General features: G+C 36.8%; 1 protein-coding gene across 1 annotated transcript in view; it reads left to right on the top strand.

Annotated features, from left to right (window-relative positions):
• Window positions 1-2,307: 2,307 nt before the first annotated feature.
• ABCB11 (ATP binding cassette subfamily B member 11) overlaps window positions 2,308-23,911 on the top strand; it is a 56,430-nt gene continuing 34,826 nt past the window's right edge. The window contains exons 1-9 of the mRNA XM_081051571.1: window positions 2,308-2,473; window positions 6,058-6,182; window positions 8,112-8,286; window positions 13,525-13,638; window positions 16,637-16,747; window positions 18,739-18,864; window positions 20,295-20,498; window positions 22,258-22,428; window positions 22,978-23,179. Coding sequence (XP_080907697.1) covers window positions 2,339-2,473; window positions 6,058-6,182; window positions 8,112-8,286; window positions 13,525-13,638; window positions 16,637-16,747; window positions 18,739-18,864; window positions 20,295-20,498; window positions 22,258-22,428; window positions 22,978-23,179 — 1,363 coding nt within the window. The 5' untranslated portion in view covers window positions 2,308-2,338. The remainder of the gene's footprint in view (window positions 2,474-6,057; window positions 6,183-8,111; window positions 8,287-13,524; window positions 13,639-16,636; window positions 16,748-18,738; window positions 18,865-20,294; window positions 20,499-22,257; window positions 22,429-22,977; window positions 23,180-23,911) is intronic.

Genomic DNA, 23,911 nt, shown 5'->3' with positions numbered 1-23,911 from the left:
ACTGGGAATTTTAATGACAGGCTTATTTTATTTGATTGGGGGGAACGCTCAGTAGATTCCCTGCTAATGACATAATTTTTATCTTACTTCCTCTGATAATCATAGGCCAACAGCTTGAAAACAAAGCATAAATGTTTGGTGGCAGGGTTTTTGGGGGAACAATTCATTCCAAATTGGTATGCAGAAATAGAGATTTAAGAGCAATAATTTACTTTTTGGCACTGTGAGCCTTATTTCACACACAAGGAAAGTGAAGCTCAATAAGGTTAAGTCTGAAAGTAGCAGAGCTGGATTCAGATCCAAATCTTCTGCTTCCCTGTTCGCAATTACTCTGCTCACCTCCACGTGGAGGAGCAGATGCCGGCACTCACACCTTAGTTCCTAGGAAGACACTTTTTGTGAATTACTTTCCTCTTTTCCTCAACTGTTGTACTGAACGTATTTGCTTCTGAAAAGAGAAGGAATTAATGGCTATTTTTAATATTGGAAAACTAAACATTCCTTGCTTCATTTACAGATATGCTTTTGGGTAATTGCCTCAGCTCGTCAGGTACAGAAAATGAGAAAATTATACTTTAGGAAAATAATGAGAATGGAAATAGGATGGTTCGACTGCAATTCAGTGGGAGAGCTAAATACAAGATTTTCTGAGTAAGTGGCTGGTAGGACATTTTAATGTATGTGTGATTTTTTGGGGTAATAAAAGTCTTATTTCTAAGTTAAATAAGAATTGGAAACATTTTCAGTTATTGTTTTTGTCTTTTACATTGGGCTTTTGTATGTAGCATGGCTTTTTCATAGGTAATGCTTTATCAAATAAGATCATTGTAAACTGAAAGCCAGAATACTACAATATTGTTAGTAGGCCCTTGATTCAAATATTAGAAATGAAGTATTATACAACAGAGTTTAAAAGAAAGTAGGGTTATTTGGCCCCAAAAAGAGAAATTGAAGGAATGTCACAATGTAGGTATCTATTAGAAAAACAATACGATTAGAACAAAGTATTGTGCTTAGTCTGTTGAGATAATTTCTGCACATAAACACAAAAAGAAAAATATCCATAATAGTTTGAGAAAGTCAAACTAAAAAAACTGGATTTAAATCCACTTTACACCTAAAGTTTGGGTCATTAACAGCCCTCTCAGTAATTCTGAATAAGCCCTGAGTAATTAGAACTAGTTGAACCCTATTGAATTGAACTTTGAAGTCTGATGAAAGATAGTGTGTAGTGTAGTGAAGATGAAAGCAGACTGATTGTTGGGACCCTTAGATTCCAGCACTCATCCTGCCTATTATTACTGTGACCTTGGACAGATACATAAATTTTCTAGAATACAATTCTCTAATCTCTGGGTAATGTCCTTTTTTTCTATCAAGTCCTAAATCCAGTTTGTTCCATCTGGACAAGACACTATAGGGATGTTCCCAGAAATGTGAATTTAATGTAACTATATTTAACCAATATTCTGGAGCACTTAGTCTCTGCAAGGCACAAAGAGAAACCACAAAACTCCTAATCTCAAGGAATTTACAGCTTAGTAGGAGAATAAAAGGTGCAAGCAAATAATCAAAGCAGACACATATTAATTGCTTCCTATATCCTAAGCACTGTTTTATATATTATTAGCTAATCCTCATTACTACCCTTTGAGGTAGAGTCTGTCATTATACCCACTTTACAGATGAGGAAACTGAGGCACAAAAGGTTAAAGAACTTGCCCAAGAAAAGCTGGTGTTTAAATTCAGAATCTGGCTCTGGAGTCTGTGCTCTTAACCACTACTCTATACTTTCTATCAGCAGAATGCAATAATTGCATATACACACACCCATATACAGACTGATTACATTACTCTGGAAACACAGGGAGGACAATATTACTTCTTCCTGGGGAATTATACAAGTTTTTATGAATTACGTGGCATGTGAGTAGAATCATGAGGCTGAAAGGACTCAGCAGGTATAAAGAAGGAAAGAAGGGCTCGTCAGGACAGACCAAGGCTATTACTTATAAAAAAGAAAGAGACAAATAGGATGATTTCCAAAAGCCTTTGCCAATGTTTAATGGACACCAGTTGGGAAAACTGGGTTAAGGACAGACTTACTTGGCTATGAAAGGACAGGCTTGATAGCCTCCCAAGCTGCAGCAAATTTCCCAAGATGTGAGAGTCAATTATGTTTCCCAAGGGTGATGGCATACAGAGATGGGAGTGTTTAAAAGGGAAAAACTGAGATTTCTCAGTAAGACATTTGAACTGACCGAATTCTGTTTTAGTGATCAAAGCCTCTCTCATTTCTAGTGATATTAATAAAATCAATGATGCCATTGCCGACCAAATGGCCATTTTCATTCAGCGCATGACCACGAGCATCGGTGGGTTCCTGCTGGGATTTTATCAGGGTTGGAAACTGACCTTGGTTATTATCTCTGTCAGCCCTCTCATTGGGATTGGAGCAGCCATCATTGGTCTGGTAAGAATGTCTTCTCACTTCTCTCCATGAGAAGACATTTGCTCTGAGAAACAGCCAAAAATGTAAGCTTGAGTCCCTTGTCTTGAGCGTGTTCAGTCAGTATCTGTATCAATATTTTGATTGATTATTCCTCAGTATCAAATAACATTTGATAGATTAGGAATTAATGATAATGATAGATAATGATAAATATTATTGTATTAATAATAACAGCTATGTTTGGACCTAAACGGTATCATGCTAAGTGAAATAAGTCAGACTGAGAAAGACAAATACCGTATGATCTTAATTATATGTAGAATCCAAAGAACAAAATAAGTGAACAAACAAAACAGAAATAGACTCATAGATACAGAGAAAAAACTGATGGTTGTCAGAAGGGAAGGGTGTTGGGGAGCTGGGTGAAAAAGGTGAAGGGATTAAGAAATAGAAATTGGTAGTTACAAAATAGTCACAGGGATGTTAAGTACAGCATAGTGACTATAATCAATAATGCTGCAACAATTATTTATAGTGCCGGGTGAGTACTAGACTAATGGGGGGGAAAATCACTGCATAAATTACATAAATACTTAACCACTATGCTGTACACCTGAAACTAATATAAAATAATATTAACTGTCAATTGTAATTGAAAACAAATAATAACAACTACATGTATTGAGTATTTACTATTTTGCCAGGCACTATGAGGCATATACATTATATGCTTAACATACATTATCTCTAACTTTTATGACAATCTTATAAAGTATTAATGTGATTTTAAATAAAAGAACCAGCGGTTCCGAGAGGTAAAGGAACTTGTCCCAGACTGCGCAGATAGTGAGTGACAGAACAGGATCAAAGTCAAGGGAGCCTGACTCCAAATTTCCACCCACTCTCCAGTATGCTTATTGCTTCCCAGGGTGTCCCCAGCGCAGATGCTCCCCTCAGAAAGGCCCAACAAATATATCCAGGTCCGTAACGAGCACGTGAAAGAGATTTCTGCAATCACAGCTGTGTTTTCCATTCCATTGATCAGTTTCAGAGAGAGGCTACCTGACCCATTCTAAGCAGTTTCCTAGTCAAGTCTCCATTCCCCAGGTATGTATGCCAAGAGAAAGTGTAGGAGTAGGAATTTTGGGTCACCCAAGTTACAAAACTCAGTCTGAAGGATTGAGAAATTATTAGATCTTTTGGAGCAGCCACATTACCGAGCCAGACAATCAGCGCTAATGCGTCTTTTGGAGCAAAAATTAATATAAGACCCGATCTTATTTTACTATAATACAAAACCGGGTCTTACATAATATAATGTAATATAAAACCGGGTCTTATATTAATTTTTGCTCCAAAAGATGCGTTAGAGCGGATTGTCTGGCTAGGTCTTACTTTCGGGGAAACACGGTAGACAGCAGTTCATGGGATCAGGCACACTAATAATTTGCTGTAAAAGAGAGTAGCATTCAAGTGGAAAGCTTATATCCAAAAGGTACCAATTTCCATGATGTTTTTCTTTCTAGCAAAATAGTCTCTCCAAACCACTCACTATACTACTCCAAGTTTTCCCAGGTAATACAGAGTGACAATAGCAAAAGAGCTCATTCCCCTTACCTAGGTCACCACGTGGTTCTTCCACCTGGCTCAAGAAAAGTACGTTTAAACCTGTCAAAACTTCAGTTTCCTCGTCTTAAAAATAAGGGTAACACCTCCTAAAGTCATTGTGATGATTCAAGGCGTAATCCGTTTGCACTGAGCACGACATCTGGCACAGAATTCATTTCTAAAGAGATGTTAGCTTTTATTGTTTTCCAATCCACTGTATCATGCAAGCTTTACAACAGTCTTTCCTACTGACTGCTTTCCAGTTGTATTCCAGGGAAGCCTCAATTTCCACAGAGGGTTTTCTGGGATTCTGCAAACATTTGATTCAGCTTTTTCTCCTCCAAATACATTTAATCTTTTTTTTTTTAAACCCTGGATAGAGTAATACATTCAAATGGATCCTGTGTTGCGTTTTAACATGTTGGAGAGCAACAACATAGCCTGGTTAACTTGGTTTTAAACAGGCATAGAGCATGGTTTTCTTGTGTCAGTGCCCATATTTCAAATTCTTGTAAATGCGTCATTGATTTGGAATGTGGTAGCTCTGCACTGGTTCCTTCTTGAATTCAAGCCTGTGTATGCTTGTATAAAATGATAAAAGCATCTTCACTAGGTTCAATTCAAAAGCAGAAGAAAAAAAAGGAGGGGAGCTATATGGCATATTGGAAGTTATTAGGAATTTTGTTTGCCTTTGACTGTCTTTTATACTTACGTTGACAAACGAGCCATTGATAGACATTCCCAGTCTACATCTTTAAGCTCCTGTATCAGTTTAATTGAAGTATCCTGAGATTATTTAATATGCCATTATCATAAAAACTGATAAGATTCGCAAATACTTAATTTTCTCATTACTGTACTGCCAGCACATATTTCTGAAATGAATCAGAAAAGAATTGCTGTAAAAACTGCAGTGTTATTCATAACACTCAAATGTTACTGTTGATGAAAATAGCCTCACTTTTCTTGCTGTTCCCTTTTCAATTCACAAACATTTTATAAAATGTGGACCACCTATGAAATAAATATGTTGTAATAAAATACTACTTGTACTTATTTTATGTCTTAGAATTCTTTTTAACATTTTGATAAGAGTTTTACAGCTAAATGTTTGGAAAAACTTGGAAGATAAACTCTCTTAGTCTAAGTATTATGTATTTTTTAAGTTTCTGAGTGAGTTGATTTTCCACAATATTTGCTTTTTTCCCCCTTCTTGTTTCTTCATCTGTGCCAGGGATTTTTTTTTGCTGGTTAATTCTAACTAGGACTCGATCCTAGTCCATTTTTAGAAAAAGTAACTTGTTTATTATTAAGTACAATGTCTTTTTATATCCTTTTGTGAAAAGTAAAGATAGTAGTTAGTTGAGCCCTTATAGTTGAGTCAACATAGTGTAATGTTTATCTGAAGCTTTCTCCTATTGAGTTCCCTCTGCAGCGTCAGGCCTTTGCATGGAGATTTTGTTCAAGCAGAGTAATTAGATTGATCAAAGCACTACAAGGACTCCTAAGCCTTTAGCTATGTGTTTTTGAAGATGTTTTAATTGATACCTCGTTCTCGTTCTGCATTCTACCCAATATGATGTCTGCACTGTCCTCTGGTCTTTGCCTCTGATCTTTGTCTGTGAAATGTGCAGTGGCCTTTGACCAGTACTAATGAAGTGAGATACGGTTTGACTTGAAAATTTCATTACTGTAATGAGTGAAACACTGTGGTGTCACAGAATACTCTAGTTGGGACTTACTCTGTGAGAGGGTTTTGGAGGCTGACTTTTAATGTAGTCATTTTGATACGTCAACAACCAAATACCCGTGGATGAGGCTTAACATGGATCAAACTTGGACCAAATTATTTCCTCAGTGAATGCTGTTACAGCGAGAATCTAGTCTTGCATGAAACCATGCCGCTTGTGTCCTCTCCTAAATGTATCACTGAGTGACAGACTGACTTAACCGAATTACCTGGTCTTCACATTTTATTTTCTTTTTTTGGGTTTTAGAGTGTTTCCAAGTTTACTGACCGTGAACTGAAGGCCTATGCCAAAGCAGGGTCAGTAGCTGATGAAGTCATTTCATCCATTCGAACAGTGGCTGCTTTTGGTGGTGAAAAAAGAGAGGTTGAAAGGTTGGTGAATTGAAATGTCTGCCACTTTCCTGAATGTTGTTGATCTGCATATTACCCTGGCACTCCTCCACTTTGCACAAAGTCAACTTGGTCTATGGTACCCTCAGGGAGATTTTGTCCAAGCAAAGTAATTAGATCGTTCAAAGCACTACAAGGACTCCTAAGCCTTTAGCTGTGTGTTTTTGAAAATGTTGTAATTGATAATTTTTAGAAAGCCATCTCAGATTAGATATTTATTTCAAAGTCTCATGGGGTATATGTACACACATTATATACTGCATGCTAGTCTATAACACTATTTGGCCAATAAGGAAGAGCCTACAGCATCTAAAATGCACTTCCACATGTTTTTATTGAATACTTTTTTTTTTAGTTGAGAAAGGGGAACAGGACTTTATTGGGGAACAGTGTGTGCTTCCAGGCCTTTATTCCAAGTCAAGTTGTTGTCCTTTCAATCTTAGCTGTGGAGGGTGCCGTTCAGTTTCAAGTTGTTGTCTTTTCAGTCTTAGTTGTGTAGGGCGCATCTCAGCTCCAGGTCCAGTTGCTGTTGCTAGTTGCAGTGGGCACAGCCCACCATCCCTTGCGGGAGTGGAACCGTCAACCTTGTGGTTGAGAGCCCACCGGCCCATGTGGGAATCGAACCGGCAGCCTTTGGAGTTAGGAGTACGGAGCTCCAACCACCTGAGCCAATGGGCCGGCCCTGAATACTTTTTTATTCAATGTATTTTAATCAGCTACTGTACTACACACTCTTGGTTAAGTCTGATATCATTTTGATTTAATCAAACAAAATTCAGTATTGATATATTACAGAGCATCATTCTAAGACATTAATTCTTAATGAAAACAGAAACCTAAATGACCAAAACAACACAGTTGTCAAAAATTGATTTTGTTTATTCTTTCGTTATCTAGTATTTATTGAGTGATTACCACGTGCCAGGTACTGGCTTTATAAAATAGCCACCAACTTAATTAAACTCTTATTTCACATGTTATAGATCCAGTATGATGATGTCATTCTCAATTGTTAGCAAATTCACCACATAAAAAAGAGAATAGAATTTATAATCTCCAGTTACCCTATTTTCCTGTTTTTTTGCTTTTTTTTTTCTTTTGCTTCTTTCTGTTTGTGGAATAAAGTTATCTTATTTCTCATTAAAAAATTTCCACCACTATGATGTTTTCTTTTATTGTTAATAAACGAGCAGTTGTAAATGTTTTAAAAATGGTTAACAAACAAAGTTATACCCTTCAGTTTTGTCTTATAAAATGTTAAAAGTTGTCTATTTTTTGAGGGGTAGGAAGACAGTTACAGAATGCCTGAGCTTTAAGGCAATGTCCATTATTAATGGCTAGATCATAGAATTACTGAAGCTTAGTGCTTGGATTGAATTTCCACATCGTTACTCACGTTCCCTGGCTGTGAACCTGACCAGTCCGGTTATAGCATAGGATTCTTGGTCACAGGAAAGATGGGGGAATATATGTAGATGAGTTGGTGCAAACACTAGTTTCAAGCCGGAGGGAAAACAGTTGCATCATTTTCTGATAGAAAGCATGTCATGTGACTTAATAAAACAATTCAAGCACAAATAGTACTGGATCTTTCCTGTCTAGACATTTGTGCTGAAAATTCTTTTATCTTGGGGGCCAAGATTACCCCACTCTACTACTCCTCCAAGAAGTAATCAACTACGAGGCTATGTTAAGCATCATCCCTTCAACATATTTCATTGCCAGGTTGAAACAAACTTTAAATAACTACACAGAAGTTACTGTTTTTCCCCTCCTCCCCTAAAGCTGCTCTGTATTTGGGTGATTTTATAATCACTGAGGAAAGCCACTGCATTGTAGTCTGTTTTAAACATTCTAACTTGAGCTGTTACTGCTGCTGCTCAAATAGACTCCAATGTTTTCTCTTCACAGGTATGAGAAAAATCTTGTGTTTGCCCAGCACTGGGGAATTAGGAAAGGGATAGTGATGGGATTCTTTACAGGATTCATGTGGTGTCTCATCTTCTTGTGTTACGCATTGGCTTTCTGGTATGGCTCCAAACTCGTCCTGGATGATGGAGAATATACAGCAGGAACCCTTGTCCAGGTACTTTGAGTTTGATGACTTCCACGTACTATTTCCTGCTGGTATCTGAGGAAACCTCTCAGTTAAAGCATTTTGTTTATTCCTTCAGTGTCTGAGGCAGGAAAGCATCAATGATTCGATGGAGTCCAGATGCAGAAACAAGCAATACACATTTTATTATAAAAGGAGGCAGCGCGTTTGAATGGACAAGAACAGAGATTTAATGATTTTCAATTAAATGAAGATTTTATAGCTGTAAAACAATGGTGTTCTGACTGAGTCCAAAAGATAATATGCCATGAATATTGAAAGCCAGTGATCTCTGAGCTAAAAATTAACAGCTCATGTAGTTGAGCTTAATAAGAGTACCAGATATGTGCTAATGGATGTATTTGTGAAACATAATGAGTTGCTAAAATACCAGTCCAGTAATGTCCCCGACTGAACGGGTAATATAACCACATTTTATCGCTCGCTTGTGCTATAGCTGTGCCATAGCTAATGACATGGCTACTTTCATTTTCAGTATCCTTTCAGTTATTTTTTTTGAGAATTAGTTACTGAACATCTATTGTATACCAGACCCATACAAAGTGCAGGGGATTCAATAGTGAGCAAAACAAATGTGATCTTTGCCCTGTTGGAATTTATAGTTTAGTGATGAAGATAGGCAATAGCTAAATAATCACATAAATGCATAATGACAAATGGAAATGTGCTATAGAGGACAGGGAACCTTGACAGGAACAGCAGGGTAACCAGGTGTGGTTGGGGTCAGGCAAAGCTCTTTCTCCTGCTCACTCTTCCAAGGCCTTTCCTCCTTAGCTTAGGGCCCCTCCTGTTAAAGGTGGACTCTTGTCCTTGTTTGATTCTCGGCTGAATGGCATTCCCACAGCCAGGCCTTCCATGCTCATCTAATCTTTTATTCTTTGGTATGGTTTGCTGAAAGTTTTCGTCAGAGCCCTTGAATGAAATTGAATGTTTGTGTTTATTAACATTTGTTCCCACCCTTACACAGTAAGCTCCATGGGGTCAGGGAGGTAAAACATGAAATATATGTTTCATTTCGCTGATTAATTATTTAATTACATATATTAATTTTAAAAGCATGGGAAGTGGTTTTATATATCATTCTTAAATAAAATATTTTGGTTCCAGATTCTAGGTAGGACAAACACCAATTAAATAATAAAAAAAAACCCCAAAATCTTATGTACCAGAAATTTGCTAGCTGAAAGCCTGCAATTTGAGATTTACTGCTTTAATATAAATACATTTCTAGCGAAAGTGGAATGGGAATTTTATTTGCAAATAGAAATGATTGTCAGAGGTCAGCATATAATCATTACAGCCACTGACTTTATTTCATGAAGAGCATAATACACTAAAAGCGAGTATTTAAAATTCAGTTTTTCTTTGTAAGATCAACAGTTGGCATCACTTGAACGTTGTTTAAAAGATTAACTATGATAATACATGTTAAAGTGTTTTATAAACCTTAAAGGGATGGTGTAGATGGAAAGTGTTACTATTATCATAACTTACCCACTTTCTTAATTTTAATATAGTTTTGCACACTTAAAAAGCCAGTGTAAGTATTGCAGGTCTGAAATCTGACTATAAAATCTGACTTTATAGTCCTTTGTCTTTATTGATCTAATGTCTCGTAAGAACTTTCAATATTTACCAAACTGGAGATGCCAGTAGTTGACTTGAGCTGTTTATATCTGCTCATTTTACAGAAGGACATGCATTAAGAAAAGACATCCTTTCTTTCATTCCATGCCTGCAAGGAGAGGACAGAGGTGCACACAAATAATAGTTCACAGGGAAAAATGAATTGGTAAATTGAAAATTAAATAATACACAGTTTCAACCAGAAACACTGAATTAAAAAAAACCTCTTGGTAGCTCTCTCTAGCAAGAATCCAATTTTATGTTTCTATTAAAAGATAAACTGAGGCATATTAAAAAATTTAGTTTACTTGAGAAAAAAATCATACCAATCAGGCAGTGCCAAAACAAGTTGTTAGAAGGGCTTCACTGATTGGAGCCGAGGATAGATTTTATAGAGGTGGAACAAAGCAAGGTAATTCTTTGATAGGCTGTACCTTAAGCTGTTGCCTTTTTTGGGAAAGCCTAATTAGCTGCTTCTGATTGGTTGTCCTTAGGTTTTGATTTCTTAACCCAGAGTCTTTCAGGGTTTGGTTTGCTTATGTAGGCAACTAAGGTATTAAAAGCCATCTCAGTCTAATGGCCTCCTTGTTTAACTAATTTAACAGTTCTCACCTTTAAGATTCCTGCCACTTGGAATGTGGGCTACTCTAGACCTTCTGTAAATAATTCATTCTTTCAACTTATTTACATTCTTTCAATTTTGAATACTTACTATATGCAGACACAACATACTACATGTCTCTAATATTTTAGTCATCAATAACTCCTAACTTCTTCCTTCAGCCCCCTCTTGACATTTTTCCTTTGGGAAGGCGAGAGACAACCTTTAAGAGTACAATCATTGATTGTTTTTTTTTTTTCTCTCTCTCTCCCCCTCTCTCTCTGTCATACATGCCCTTTTTGGCCATACTTCTGAGCAGCAAAGCTATGAAGGCTGAGTATGCGTGAGCTGAGTTGAGTGTTTTAATCCACTACACTAACAATTAGGTTAATCTAACACATTTTGTGACACACAAAATCGCATGATAATTGCCATAAATGGTAGCTAGTTCACATAAATGACTGTAATTAGTATCACTTGAACATAGACAAAAAAAACCATACTCTGTGATCTATTAGAAAAAATGATGAAAGAGAAATGAATGGTGCAGAAGGCTGCTTTTTCTCTCCCCTCTTAAGTTTCAGGACTCAATAATAAAAAATAATTGCAGTACTAGAGAGTAACGTTATTTATTGTGTATAAAGTGTGAAGCATTAAGTGAGGTATTTAAAATTACCATATGTAATACTCACAACTTCATTTTGTAATTGATGTAACTATACTACCACTTAAAAATGAAATGGAGCCATAAGGTTGAAAAATATGTTCCAAGTGGCATAGAGTGGGATTTAAACTCAGGTCTCTGTGACTCTGGGGCCTGACCCATTAACCATTGTTTTCCTGCCCCTGCATTTGTCTTCCGAGGAGCCACAGATCCCCCCCGTGTCCAGCACAGCACACACACAGGTAGATTGTTTCCCAGTGGTTCTTCTCGTCCTTCTTTTCTCATACTAGTGTCCACCGGGCTAAAGAGTGATATTTGAGATGAGAAGGGATGATCTGTTGGAATGTGTGCTAACTATTGTGAGGTAGTAGGTACGTGCCTCTGTCCTGTCTCACTCACTCTTCCCCTAAGAACCCTGAGAGAGACATTTGTTTAAGGTAATGCTTGTAAAGCCTGGCTGAGCAAGAATTTGACCCCAAACCTCAGTTAGGACTCTAGTGAGTCAATCTAGAATCTAGACGAAAGGTCAGCAAACTATGACCTGCAAGCTAAAGCCAGCCTGCTGCCTGTTTTATAAATAAAGTTTTATTGGAATGCAGCCACAACCATTTGATATTATCTATGGCTGCTTTTGTACTACATAGCAGAGTTCAGTAATTGCTTCAGAGCCCATATGGCCTGAAAAGCCTAAAATATTTACTATCTGGCCCTTTATGGAAAATGTTTGCCAACTTCTAATCTAGGGCATGTGGAAGAATTCCTTTGCTCAGGTAGGAAGACCTTGGATGAAGGTGGTCTTAACCTAAATTACACAATTACTGTTTTGTCTATTCACCTTATCACTTCCTAAGTGTAGAATTTCATTTCTTTCATCATCATTACTATTATTTATGTGTCTGAACTGGATTAATCACCTTTACATGCATTATCTCACTTAATCCTCATAACAATCCCATGAGCTATATACTATCAGTATCCCTGTGTTACAGATAAAGAAATTGGGGCTTGAAAGATTAAGTAATCTGCCCGTGGAGGAACTACCTGCCATAATTAAGGAAAAGGAACAAGAAGGACAGATGAAGAATATTCGTCCTCAGGCAGAGTGGGGAATTCAGGGAGCAGCCAAGAGGGGGCTGGCCTTAAGGTACAGCCTATCAAAGAATTACCTTGCTTTGTTCCACCTCTATAAAATCTATCCCCTGGCTCCAATCAGTGAAGCCCTTCTAACAACTTGTTTTGGCACTGTCTGATTAGTATAATTTTTTCTCAAATGTGTGGAATGGAGGACTTACTGGAGCGGGAGGGAGACAGTGGGAGGCTCTGAGAAATCCCATGGTCCAGCCATAAGGAAGAAAGAAAGAGGAGAGGGACTCCAGAAAGAATCCAGATCATGGAAACCACCACAGACTAGGATCATTTGATTACCTGAAAAAGACCACATTTGTGCAGGAGTCAAGCTGTAGCTCAGCGAATAACTGCAGTCTCCAGTAAATGGTGGTCACCTCCTCCATGTGAGTCATGTGACAAGCAGTCAATCTTTCTTTGGTTGAAAGGGTGGAGCGAAGGAATCTTGTTGTGCTCCTAGAGGCCAATGTAAGGAATTGCCTCACTGCTTCTTTTTTTATGAACAACACTGATAAAAACAGAGTGCTATTTTGTAGGAACATCTAGTTATGATCAGGTAGCCTCCACCTAACTTAATGAGATGGCTGGGTTGGTGAGTCAAGGACAGGAAGAGCTCTGCACAGGAACCTGGCCAGTCCACATGATGCAGCCACCAGCAAACGAGCCTGGAAGCTAGACAGAATGTTAGTCAATAACCTGGGTCCAGATACAGCTCTACCACTTAATATGTGTTGTGATATAAGGTAAGTTAGGTAACCTCCATATACCTCTGTCTCCCCTCCTGTTGTAAGGATTAAAGGAAGTAATACAGGTAAAGCACTTACAAACATACCTTATTATTATTGTTATTATTCTAGTAGTAGTAGAGTACTAGTAGTAGTAGTAGCAGTAGTTATCCTACTGACTCATATCCTAGTAGCAGTAATAGAGTAGTAGCAACAGTACTACTGTACTACTACTGTACTACTCAAGGACGATCAAGCTAATCATGGTGTCTTTATTGTTTCAGGGACCCTTTAACAAAACAAAAATTATCAGGTTGTTTATATAATGAATCAAATTATTATATCACTATTCTAACCCTTTTTGTGTTGGTTGAAATCTCTGAGTTCATATGAATAACCCAAAAGATAGCGCTATTTACAAATTAACAAAAACACATGAAAACTCTGTTTATCTCTTCTCATTTCAGATTTTCCTCAGTGTCATAGTAGGAGCTTTAAATCTTGGCAATGCATCTTCTTGTTTGGAAGCCTTTGCAACTGGGCGGGCAGCAGCCTCCAGCATTTTTGAGACAATTGACCAGGTAAACGCTAAAAGTAAAGGCCGTTTAGGTTGTGGGTGGGGAGAAGAATGAACTCCTGTGGAATTTACCCTTCCGTGTTAAAAACTCTGAGGCACTATCACAATGCTCTTACTTAATTCAGCAATACATAATAAGTGCTGTCATAAGCCAGACCCCATTCTGAACTGGGAGTGCAAGAGTGAAATAGAACCAATAAGGCTCCTGCTTTCATATCATACTGGGAAACAGGCAATAACTAAGTAAGCACATTCAAAGATAAGGTAATATTAGACAGTGTTAAACACACTAAAGAAAGTAAAATAGGTCAATGTGATAGTGATTGGGGTGGGGGAAGGTGTCTTTAAATTGAGTGACTGTGACATCATCTCTGAGGAAGTAGTATTTGAGCTGAGAACCTAAGGAGAGTTAGCCACGCAATGGCAGGCTGAGGGGGAGGAGTGAATGGGAGATAAGAGCAGGGAGGGTATTCATGGAAGGAAGACCACCAAGTTGGAAAAGGGTGGTGAATGCAAGGAGCTAAAACAAGTTCAGTTTTAGCTATATCAACAAACCTACAATCGTCAGCAAGGGATAGAGGCTAGAGGGATGGAAAGGGGCCAGATCATGCAGCAATTTAAGGCCAAGTTCATAAGATTGGATTATCTCTTAAATGTGACAAAAAGTCTTTAAAAACCTTGAAAAACTGCCCAGTTGTCTGGGTAGGATTTTCCTGGTTAGTCTATTGGAGCACATTGGAGGTCAAGCTAAAACAATCAATATCTAACAACAGGAGGGGGAAGATGGCAATATGTTGTTTTTCCTCTGTAAAAAAAATGCCCTGGGCAAAGCAGTCAGAAGCCCTGGAAATCCAGAGGTGCTTCGTGGGTCCCCTAAATCATAACTATTTATGAGGCATATAAACTGCCTGAGAAAATTTCTCATCACTGTTTCTGTTTTATGTTTGGAGTTTCATATATTGCAGTATAAAGAGATTGTTGAAAATCACACAGACATGTTGAGCTATCCAAATGCTGCCTCATTCTTGGGGTTGTTATATGCTCAAGTAAGATGATGAATCTAAAAGCCCACTGAAGTGATTACAAAAAATTAAGGTATTTAAAAATTAGTTTATTATCTTTACTAGAGATCCAAGAAGAAAGTAGATTATAGTATACCCCCAAATAGAGATATGATGATGAATTTCTCTCATGAATGTGGAAGAGGGAAAAAGCTGACCCTGGAGTGTGCTGGAGCAGGAGATGGTCCTCACTCTTGTCTGGTTAATTGAAATGATTGAATTCTAGATTAGGCTCACTGCTAACAACAACAGAGGTGAAATTCAGCATATCAATTGAAAGTTGGTAGTATCTGAAGACACCACTTGAGGACATTCCTCATCATCTATAATAGATATGCAGATGTAGAAGACTGTTGCACCCTGGCTAGGTTGACTATTTGTGTGGCCTTAGGCAAGATACTTAACCTCTCTGAAACTCCCCTACTTCCTCAAGTGAGCAAATGAGCATATCACCTGTCTTGTTAGGTTATAGTGACAATTGCATAAATGAAGAACGCATGTTAAAATACCTGTATATTATCTGCCATGATATCTCAGTAATATAATAATATTACTATATTATATATAATATGTTAATTATAAATCAGCAGTATATATATTATTATATAATGTCATAATAATATATCAATAAATAATCTGAATAGACATTTTCTCCAAGAGGACCATACAGATGGCCAATAGGCATATGAAAAGATGCTCAATGTCACTAATCATCAGAGAAATGCAAATTAAAACCACAATGAGCTATCACCTCACACCTGTCAGAATGGCTATCATTAATAAATCAACAAACAAGTGTTGGTGAGGAGACAAGGAGACCCTCTGTACTGTTGGTGGGATTACAAATTGGTGCAGTCACTATGGATAACAGTACGGAGGTTTCTCAAAAAATTAAAAATAGAGTTATCTTATGACCCAGCAGTCCTACTTCTGGGTATTTATCCAAATAAATCCAAAACACTAATTCAAAAAGATATATGCCCCGCTGTGTGCACTGCAGAACTATTTATAGTAGCCAAGATATGGAAGTAATTTAAGTGCCCATCAATGGGTAATTGGATAAAGAATAGGTGGTACACATATACAATGGAATATTACTCAGCCATAACGAAAGAATGAAATCTTACCATTTATGACAACATTTATGACTTAGAGGGTGTTATGCTAAGTGAAATAAGTCAGACGGAGAAAGACAAATACCATATGACCTCACTTATATGTGGAATCTAAAGAACAACAAGAAGACAAGAACAAATATAACAGAAACAGAGAACAAACTGATGGTGGCCAGAGGGGAAGGAGGTTGGGAAGTTGGGTGAAAAAGGTTTATGGATTAAGAGGATTAAGAAATACAAATTAGTAGTTACAAAATAGTCATTGGGATGTAAAATATAGCATAGGGAATATAGTCAATAATGTTGCAACAACAATATATAGTGCCAGGGGGATACTAGACTAATTGGGGGATCACTGCATAAATTGTATAAATGTCTAACCACTGTACTGTACACCTGAAATTAATATAAAATAATACTGAATGTCCACTGTGACTGCAAAGAAAGAATTTTTAAAAATTAAATTAATGTGGTATTACATATCAATTACATTTTAATTGACATATTTTATATAAATTAAAATTAATTATATATTAGTTATTTATGTATGTTTGCTTATATATTAATATATTACGTATGTAACATAACAGTAATATTACTAATATATAGTAATATAGTATCTCATATTAATAGCTGAATAAAAGGTAGTATTATTACTATTATTAATTATTTAATGTGGAAGCAACTTCTCTTTAGTATATCTCTGCGATGTTTTACCTGGTTGTTATTCTATTTTATGAGTTAATGCATAAACTCATTAACTGAGATGGATAGTAAATGCATCTAATACGTATTGTTGCTGTATCCCTCATGTATTCTACTCCAGAAACCCGTCATTGACTGCATGTCAGAAGACGGTTACAAGCTGGATAGAATTAAGGGTGAAATTGAATTCCATAATGTAACCTTCCACTACCCTTCCAGACCAGAGGTGAAGGTATGTGCCAATCTTTTCCCTAGGAACAATAGCATTTTCTTCTTTGGTGATTCATTTCCAGAGCCACACATTACTTGTTTTACTGAAGCATGACTCAGTTTCCAGGAATACGGAACAGAAGCATGTTTCTCTGGAAGTGTCCTTGGGTGTCATATCATTTCTCAGGCAACAGACAACATTCTTTTGTGATAACAATAATGTGCAAATCCCACTGGTAGGAACTCAGTCCAGCAGCACAATCTGGTTAGGTCAACTGTATGATATTCTATAGAAATGAGTGGCAGGTCCTGTCATTGTAATCGTTAAGTTAGATAAACTGCAGGGCAACCAGAGCAATTAAGAAGTACCACCTCCTTAGAGGCGGGACACTCAAAGGGGGGAGGGTACGAAGTGGTAAAGGAAAGAGGCTGTCTTTGCAGTTTTTTACTTCCTATCTGTAAGTTCACCTGGGCCACTAGACCAGTCCTTGGAGGAAACGTAATCTTGTGATATGCTCATAGGTCTTGTACTAAGTGATTGTCCAGGGTATTTGGTGAAGAAAATTTAGTTTTCCTTTACCTCTTGAGTAAGTATCTTTAAAGACAATTTACTCTATAGGAAAATTAGAATCTACTCACCTTGAATGAACTGGCTTTGAATGAGACTTAATCCTCAGTTTTAACAGAGTATCTCTAGCCGCCCATTTTTAATAATATTTCTGTTTTCCCACAGAACTACATCCTATGCAACTGAATTCTGATACCACATGTACATAAATATATATACACACACACATGAGTGCATACATACATTCATTGTATGTTTATATAAAACATAAGTACATGTATATTCTGATTGCATTTATGAAGTATATTTTTAATTAATATTATGTATTACATATGTATGTACACACACTAAATGTCATACTTAGTAAAAGTACTTTGTGAAATATAAATAATAAGGTAGTGCTCACTCTGTAAAGATTTTTGAATGGGTGACTAAAAACTTCCTTTATGATATCTGTTCAGAACCAGCTCATAATAGCTGTTTAACAAGTACTGGTTGAATGGAAGGATATTTATTTCATTTTTGTTTTATCTTCTATTATCAATACCAATAGTTTATTTTAATAAAATTATCTTACTTAGACATGTAAATATTCTTCATTCATACCACTCGTATGTAATTAGCCTTACTGGGTGCTACATTATGCTGGGATAATGATTTAAAAGAAAGCACTTTGGATACCTGCCTGCCTTGGGGGAAGATTACAGTCCAATACAATCCAGTAAGTGAAAATGTATTTGCAAGCCTGACTGTCTAGTGTGAAATTAAAGACATGTGAGATTTTGTCACACAGAGGACCCAAAATCACTTTTACATAATAAGTACAAAAATCACCACTGAACTGGTGAAAATACCCAACAGATGGTTTTGAATTAGCTTTCTGTTCTTCCCTTTCTAGACTTTCTAGCATTCAGTCTCTACCTTGAACAGAACTTTGTACCTAGCAAACACACCACCTATATTTGTTAGGTAAAGGTATTCAAATAACATGTCCACATACAATACAATGACAGCTTAGACTTTGCAGATTGGTTTATTATTAATCCATGATCAGTAAATTAGAATTATATTTCTAACTTTATGGTTTTCTTCCCTTAACTAATCGGGACAGTCTTCTTGAGGTATGCCAGTATGTCAGAAATGTTTTAAATTAGATTCTGGAACATATTTTTAAAAGTTGGCCTGGCTGATTTAGTTCAACTTCAAGTGTTACCACACATCATTTTATTTTTTGGCCACAGCTACAAGTTAAATAATAAGTAATATGCTAAATGCTAAAACCTCATCCTAGGTACTATTTACGAATTGGGTTCTTATGGATGGATGTCACGGATGTTGATTGCTTATGGAGCACAAGTAAACACAGCACAGTATCTTCACAGAGCATCCTAACATGTGGCCTAATTGCTGACAATCTGAACATTGTTCTTCTCTTTTCTCTGCAGATTTTAAATAACCTCAACATGGTCATTAAATCAGGGGAAATGACAGCTATGGTAGGATCCAGTGGAGCTGGGAAAAGTACAGCCCTGCAGCTCATTCAGCGATTCTATGATCCCAGTGAAGGCCTGGTGTGTGTCTTCCAGACTCTTTTCAATATAGGGGATGGGAGGGTGCAAATGGTGACACATTGGTCAAACACAAAGGCCTAGCATCCTCTCAGGCCATTGTGACACACTCATAGCTGACTTAATGATTTTGACTGAATTGACTGTACCAATTGTCTACGTGGTGACTGTATTTGCTAAATAACCAGTCCATTCGCTCAGTAATGGAACTGAATGTGCAGACACATTCAAAATGATATTGCTGACTCTTCAGTGAACTAAGGTTTTCATTTCTTTCTTTGTATTGATAGTAACAACATCATTATTGTTTTCCTGAGTTTCTCCAGAAGCTAAGAATAGAAAAGTGTACACAACCAGAATGAACAGAGAATAGTTTTTGATTACTACTTCAAGAAGTTAGGTTAAAAAAAAATTATACAATTTGACAAGCTACTTAGTCTTTTTTTTCTTTTGTTTATTTTTTATAAATGTAGACAGAACCTAAAAAATAAATATACTAATTGCTATTTATTTAGCACATATTATAATTCAAGTGCTTTATAAAAATGATTACTTATTTCCACAATGATTGCCAAAGGTACATATGCCCATTTGACAAATGAGGCAAAAAGAGTCAGGGAGATTGAGACTTGCCTCAGATTTGAACCCAGTTCTCCTGGGTGCCAAAGTTATGCCCTTGTCACTCAGAATCATTCTTGCCAACATCTCCTTGATGCCTTGATATAGAATCATTTGACTACATATTCAATGGCTTCAGTGCAATGAGTTCTCTGTAATGCATGCACTGTTACACTAACGTGGCAAACATTCCAGAATTTTCCTTTGTCATAGGCAGTTCATTTTCTGACTGGGTATTTTTTTCCTGTATACCAGCATAACTATACTCTGAATACTTTCAAATCATGGTTTCTTGCTGTAAGATTTTTACAGTTTTGCTAATAGTAATTTTTATTTTCTCATCCCACTAACAGTTTCAATAGCTTTTGAACAGCAAAATGCTGTGTGGTGGATCTGACCACAAAGTAAGATTTACTATCAAACATATACACAAGATAGGGATCATTGCTTATTTTCATTATATTTTTTGAAGTCCATTTAGGTCACAAGTCAAAACATAATAAAAATATTTAAAGTACTGTGAATAACTAACTCTACTCTTTATTAAGGAATTAAAACTTTTCCATTCCTGGGCCAATCATATTAAACCAAGTGACCTTTGCATCATTGGTGTTTCTACAATGAATTGTCCTACAGGTATACTTGATTTCAATTATATATTGTCATCCTAATATGAACAACCATATTATAAGAGGAACTATTTCTGTTACAATCTTATAGGTCTTCATTTTTTCTTTCCGTGTTAAGGACAACATAGTATTATGATTCAGAATGCTAAAGGATTCCGAGAAATGTGATGTGCTCATGTTTTCTAGGTGACTTTGGATGGCCATGACATTCGCTCTCTTAACATTCAGTGGCTTAGAGCTCAGATTGGGATAGTGGAGCAAGAGCCCGTTCTGTTCTCCACCACCATTGCAGACAATATTCGCTATGGCAGAGAAGATGCAACGATGGAAGATATAGTCCAGGCTGCTAAAGAAGCCAACGCCTACAACTTCATCATGGACCTGCCACAGGTACCCCTAGCCACTCGTTCCAGGGGGAAACCCAGAAGTTGTAGAAGGAAAGAAAGTTATATGATAATATGCATTTTTTTCCTTTGAATCCTAAATCATTCAATTCTTAATATGTTTTAGCTTAATACCTTAAAATGTACCATGAGTTTTTCCTTTTGTCTGAAAACGTGTAGTTGTTAACATATTAATCGTCTACCAAACGGAGAAACTTGCTTTTAAAAGCTCCCTTTGACATAAAAACAATTTAATTATTCCATCTATTAAGCATTTGTCTAACCAGATAGTGAATTTCTCATGTGGCAGTAACTTGCATAATGTTCTTTTGATATCTACCATTGTCATTTTTCTTTAATTTTTTTGTGCTTGGGCAGCTAATATTGTGTCCTCAATACTGTACCCAACATATTCAAAAATTCCTCATGTATCTTCATTTTAAACAATAACAAAAACCAATTCTGTATTATTATACTTATATGGATTTTTTAGCCAGTAACTCAGCTAAGTTAACAAAGAGTTATTATTACTAGTTAACACATGTATAGGGCTTACTACAAACCAGGCAATGTTCTAAACACTTTACACCTATTAACTCCTTTAACCCTCACAATCATCCTTTCAGGTAGCTGCTATTATTCTCCCCATCTACAGATGGAGAACTGAGGTTCTGTGAGGTCAAATAACGTGCTGAAGGCAGGAGAGACAAGGTTCACACCCAGGCTGTCTGGCTCCACAGTCTGTGCTCTAGAACACTTCCTATTCAGCCTTCTAAATTACTTGTATGAGTAGGATTGCAGCCATGAGTATGATATAACCTGGTGGTTAAGGAGTATAAAGCTTTAGCACCAGACTGCCTCCATACAAAGCCCAGCTTCTCCACTTGCAAGCTTTATGAACTGGGCAAGCCACTTTACCCCCTTGTACCCCAGAATTTCCTTATCTATCAATTGAGAAGAACAATACCTACCTCATGGGGCATCTGTGAGTACTAAATGAGATGGTATGTGTAAAATATCATGCTTTATACATGGCAGATGTTGGCTAATAATAAGCAAGATAAGAGTCTGATACCATACTTTCTTGTGAGATTCCAATGTAATGCAAGATGCTCAGTAACTATTTGCTGTTGATAGTAACGATTTTAAAGCTGGTTTGGTCTTTCATTCACAATATAAAGACAGCTTTAGCATTGTGTTTTTCTGTGTTGTATAGATAGAGAAAAGAGACAAGAATTTGATATGTGCTTTAATCCTCTAAAATGGATTTTTGGGACTTGATCAATTTTTACTTTGGTGGAAACATTTTATTTGAAGTTGAGCTAAAGAGAAATAAATATTTGCACAGCCCAGTGAAAGTGGGAATGAAAGAATAAACCAATTTATGTATCTCACATACAAATATTGATGAGACAATAACCTATTTCAGGAAAGGGTATTTTTTTTTCCAGCAAAAGTTGGACCAATGAAAATTCATGCTTGAGGAGGAAGGTAGAAAGGAAAGGACCTCCTGAGGAATCTCCTTCTGGACTCATCAAATTCTTCCTCTTCCTTACTGATGTCACTTTCTTCCTAGCAATTTTTTTTTAAGTAAAGTTTATTGGGGTGTCAATGGTTAGTAAAGTTACATAGGTTTCAGGTGTACAATTCTGTAATACGTCACCTATAAATCACATTGTGTGTTCACCACCCAGAGTCAATTCTCCTTCCATCACCACATATTTGATCCCCTTTACCATCATCTATTACTCCCCTCCTCTTCCTAGCAATTTGACACTCTTGTTGGAGAAGGAGGAGGCCAGATGAGTGGCGGCCAGAAACAAAGAGTAGCCATTGCTAGAGCCCTTGTCCGAAACCCCAAGATCTTGCTTTTGGACATGGCCACTTCAGCGCTGGACAATGAGAGTGAAGCCATGGTACAAGAAGCACTGAGCAAGGTTTGTGGACAGTTTAAGTTAATTTTACAGGTTCATGTGGAAATGCCTGCACTGCTGTAGGAAGGCTGCTTGTTGAAAGAGACAGAGAGAAAGAGAGAGAGAGAGACAGAGAGAGACAGAGAGAGAGAAAGGGAAAGAGAGATAGAGGGATACTACATGGCTCATGTATCCAGTCTTAGAAAATATTGGCTGACTATGGTGTTCCTCACAGTTGAGCAGAAAACAGTTACACATTTTAGTGTTGTTTTTTTTAACTTCCGAAAGTTACACGTGTGAAATTTTAAATCTTTTTAAGTCTAACATAATATGTGATTTTAAAATTTTTCCTTTTAGTTTTTAGCTGTTAAGTAATACCAGCAACTGGACCAACATGTGATGGTGTTTATGGCTGAGAAAGTGTACTGGCCTTTTCTAATGTCTGCACAGCCTATTTAACGGTTTTCCCAGGGATCGAAGCTCTGACTTACTTGTAGATTCTGAGATGATCCAAAGGTTGAGTTCAGCTCGGTCTTCTAGTCTCTTTTAATGGTGCATTATACATTCTTACAGATTCAGCACGGACATACAATCATTTCAGTCGCTCATCGCCTATCTACGGTCAGAGCTGCAGATGTCATTATTGGTTTTGAACATGGTACAGCAGTGGAAAGAGGCACTCATGAAGAATTGTTGGAAAGGAAAGGAGTGTACTTCACTCTAGTGACTTTGCAAAGTCAAGGAGATAAAGCCCTTAATGAAGAGGACATAAAGGGCAAGTGTCTTTTTCATTACGCTTATACATTATATTGAATAGTTAATGTATATAATGTTTTATGTGTTTACATGCATTTTAGTATATACTGTCTTATTTGTTCTCCTAAAAGCCCTTTTGAGGCATTATATAGATAGATGATAAAGGAAAGAACAAAAGCTAAGGATGTTCAATTACTTAATCAAGTCATAGAGCTAAAACCCACATCTTCTGTGGAAGAACTTTCAACTCCATCCCCCTCTTTTCCCTCACACTTTAGAGAAAGGACCTTTGTGTGCAGGATACCATAGGAGAGGACCTCTGTGTGCAGGACACTATAGGAGAGGACCTCTGTGTGCAGGACACTATATTCTTATTGCTTGAATGAATTAATCAATGACTAAAATGTTTTATGCTTATTTTCACTAATGTGTGTATATGTATATATTATATTTTTGGGGGGGGGAGTGTAGATATTTGAGACTTCATTCTCTTTTTCTATCTGAATTTTCTATCTGAATTTTTCTTTCTCTATCTGAATCTTTCTGAATTTTTCTGAATTTATCTGAATTTTTAGGTTTGGTGGTTTATTCTAATCTGTATTAATTAACCACTCCAAATTTTCACTACCATATCACTTCTTGATTTTTCCCCTCCACTGTGTATAACCGTATAGTCTATAATTGACTAGGTGTAACTGCATAATGGTATACATTTAACACATGTGATTTATTTTGAAAGGATTATTTTTTT

Source organism: Rhinolophus hipposideros (assembly GCF_964194185.1).
Source record: "Rhinolophus hipposideros genome assembly, chromosome: 6".
Classification (NCBI taxonomy): Eukaryota; Metazoa; Chordata; class Mammalia; order Chiroptera; family Rhinolophidae; genus Rhinolophus; species Rhinolophus hipposideros.
Note: the sequence above shows the minus strand (reverse complement) of the source record. Positions and strands in the feature narration are given on the sequence as shown.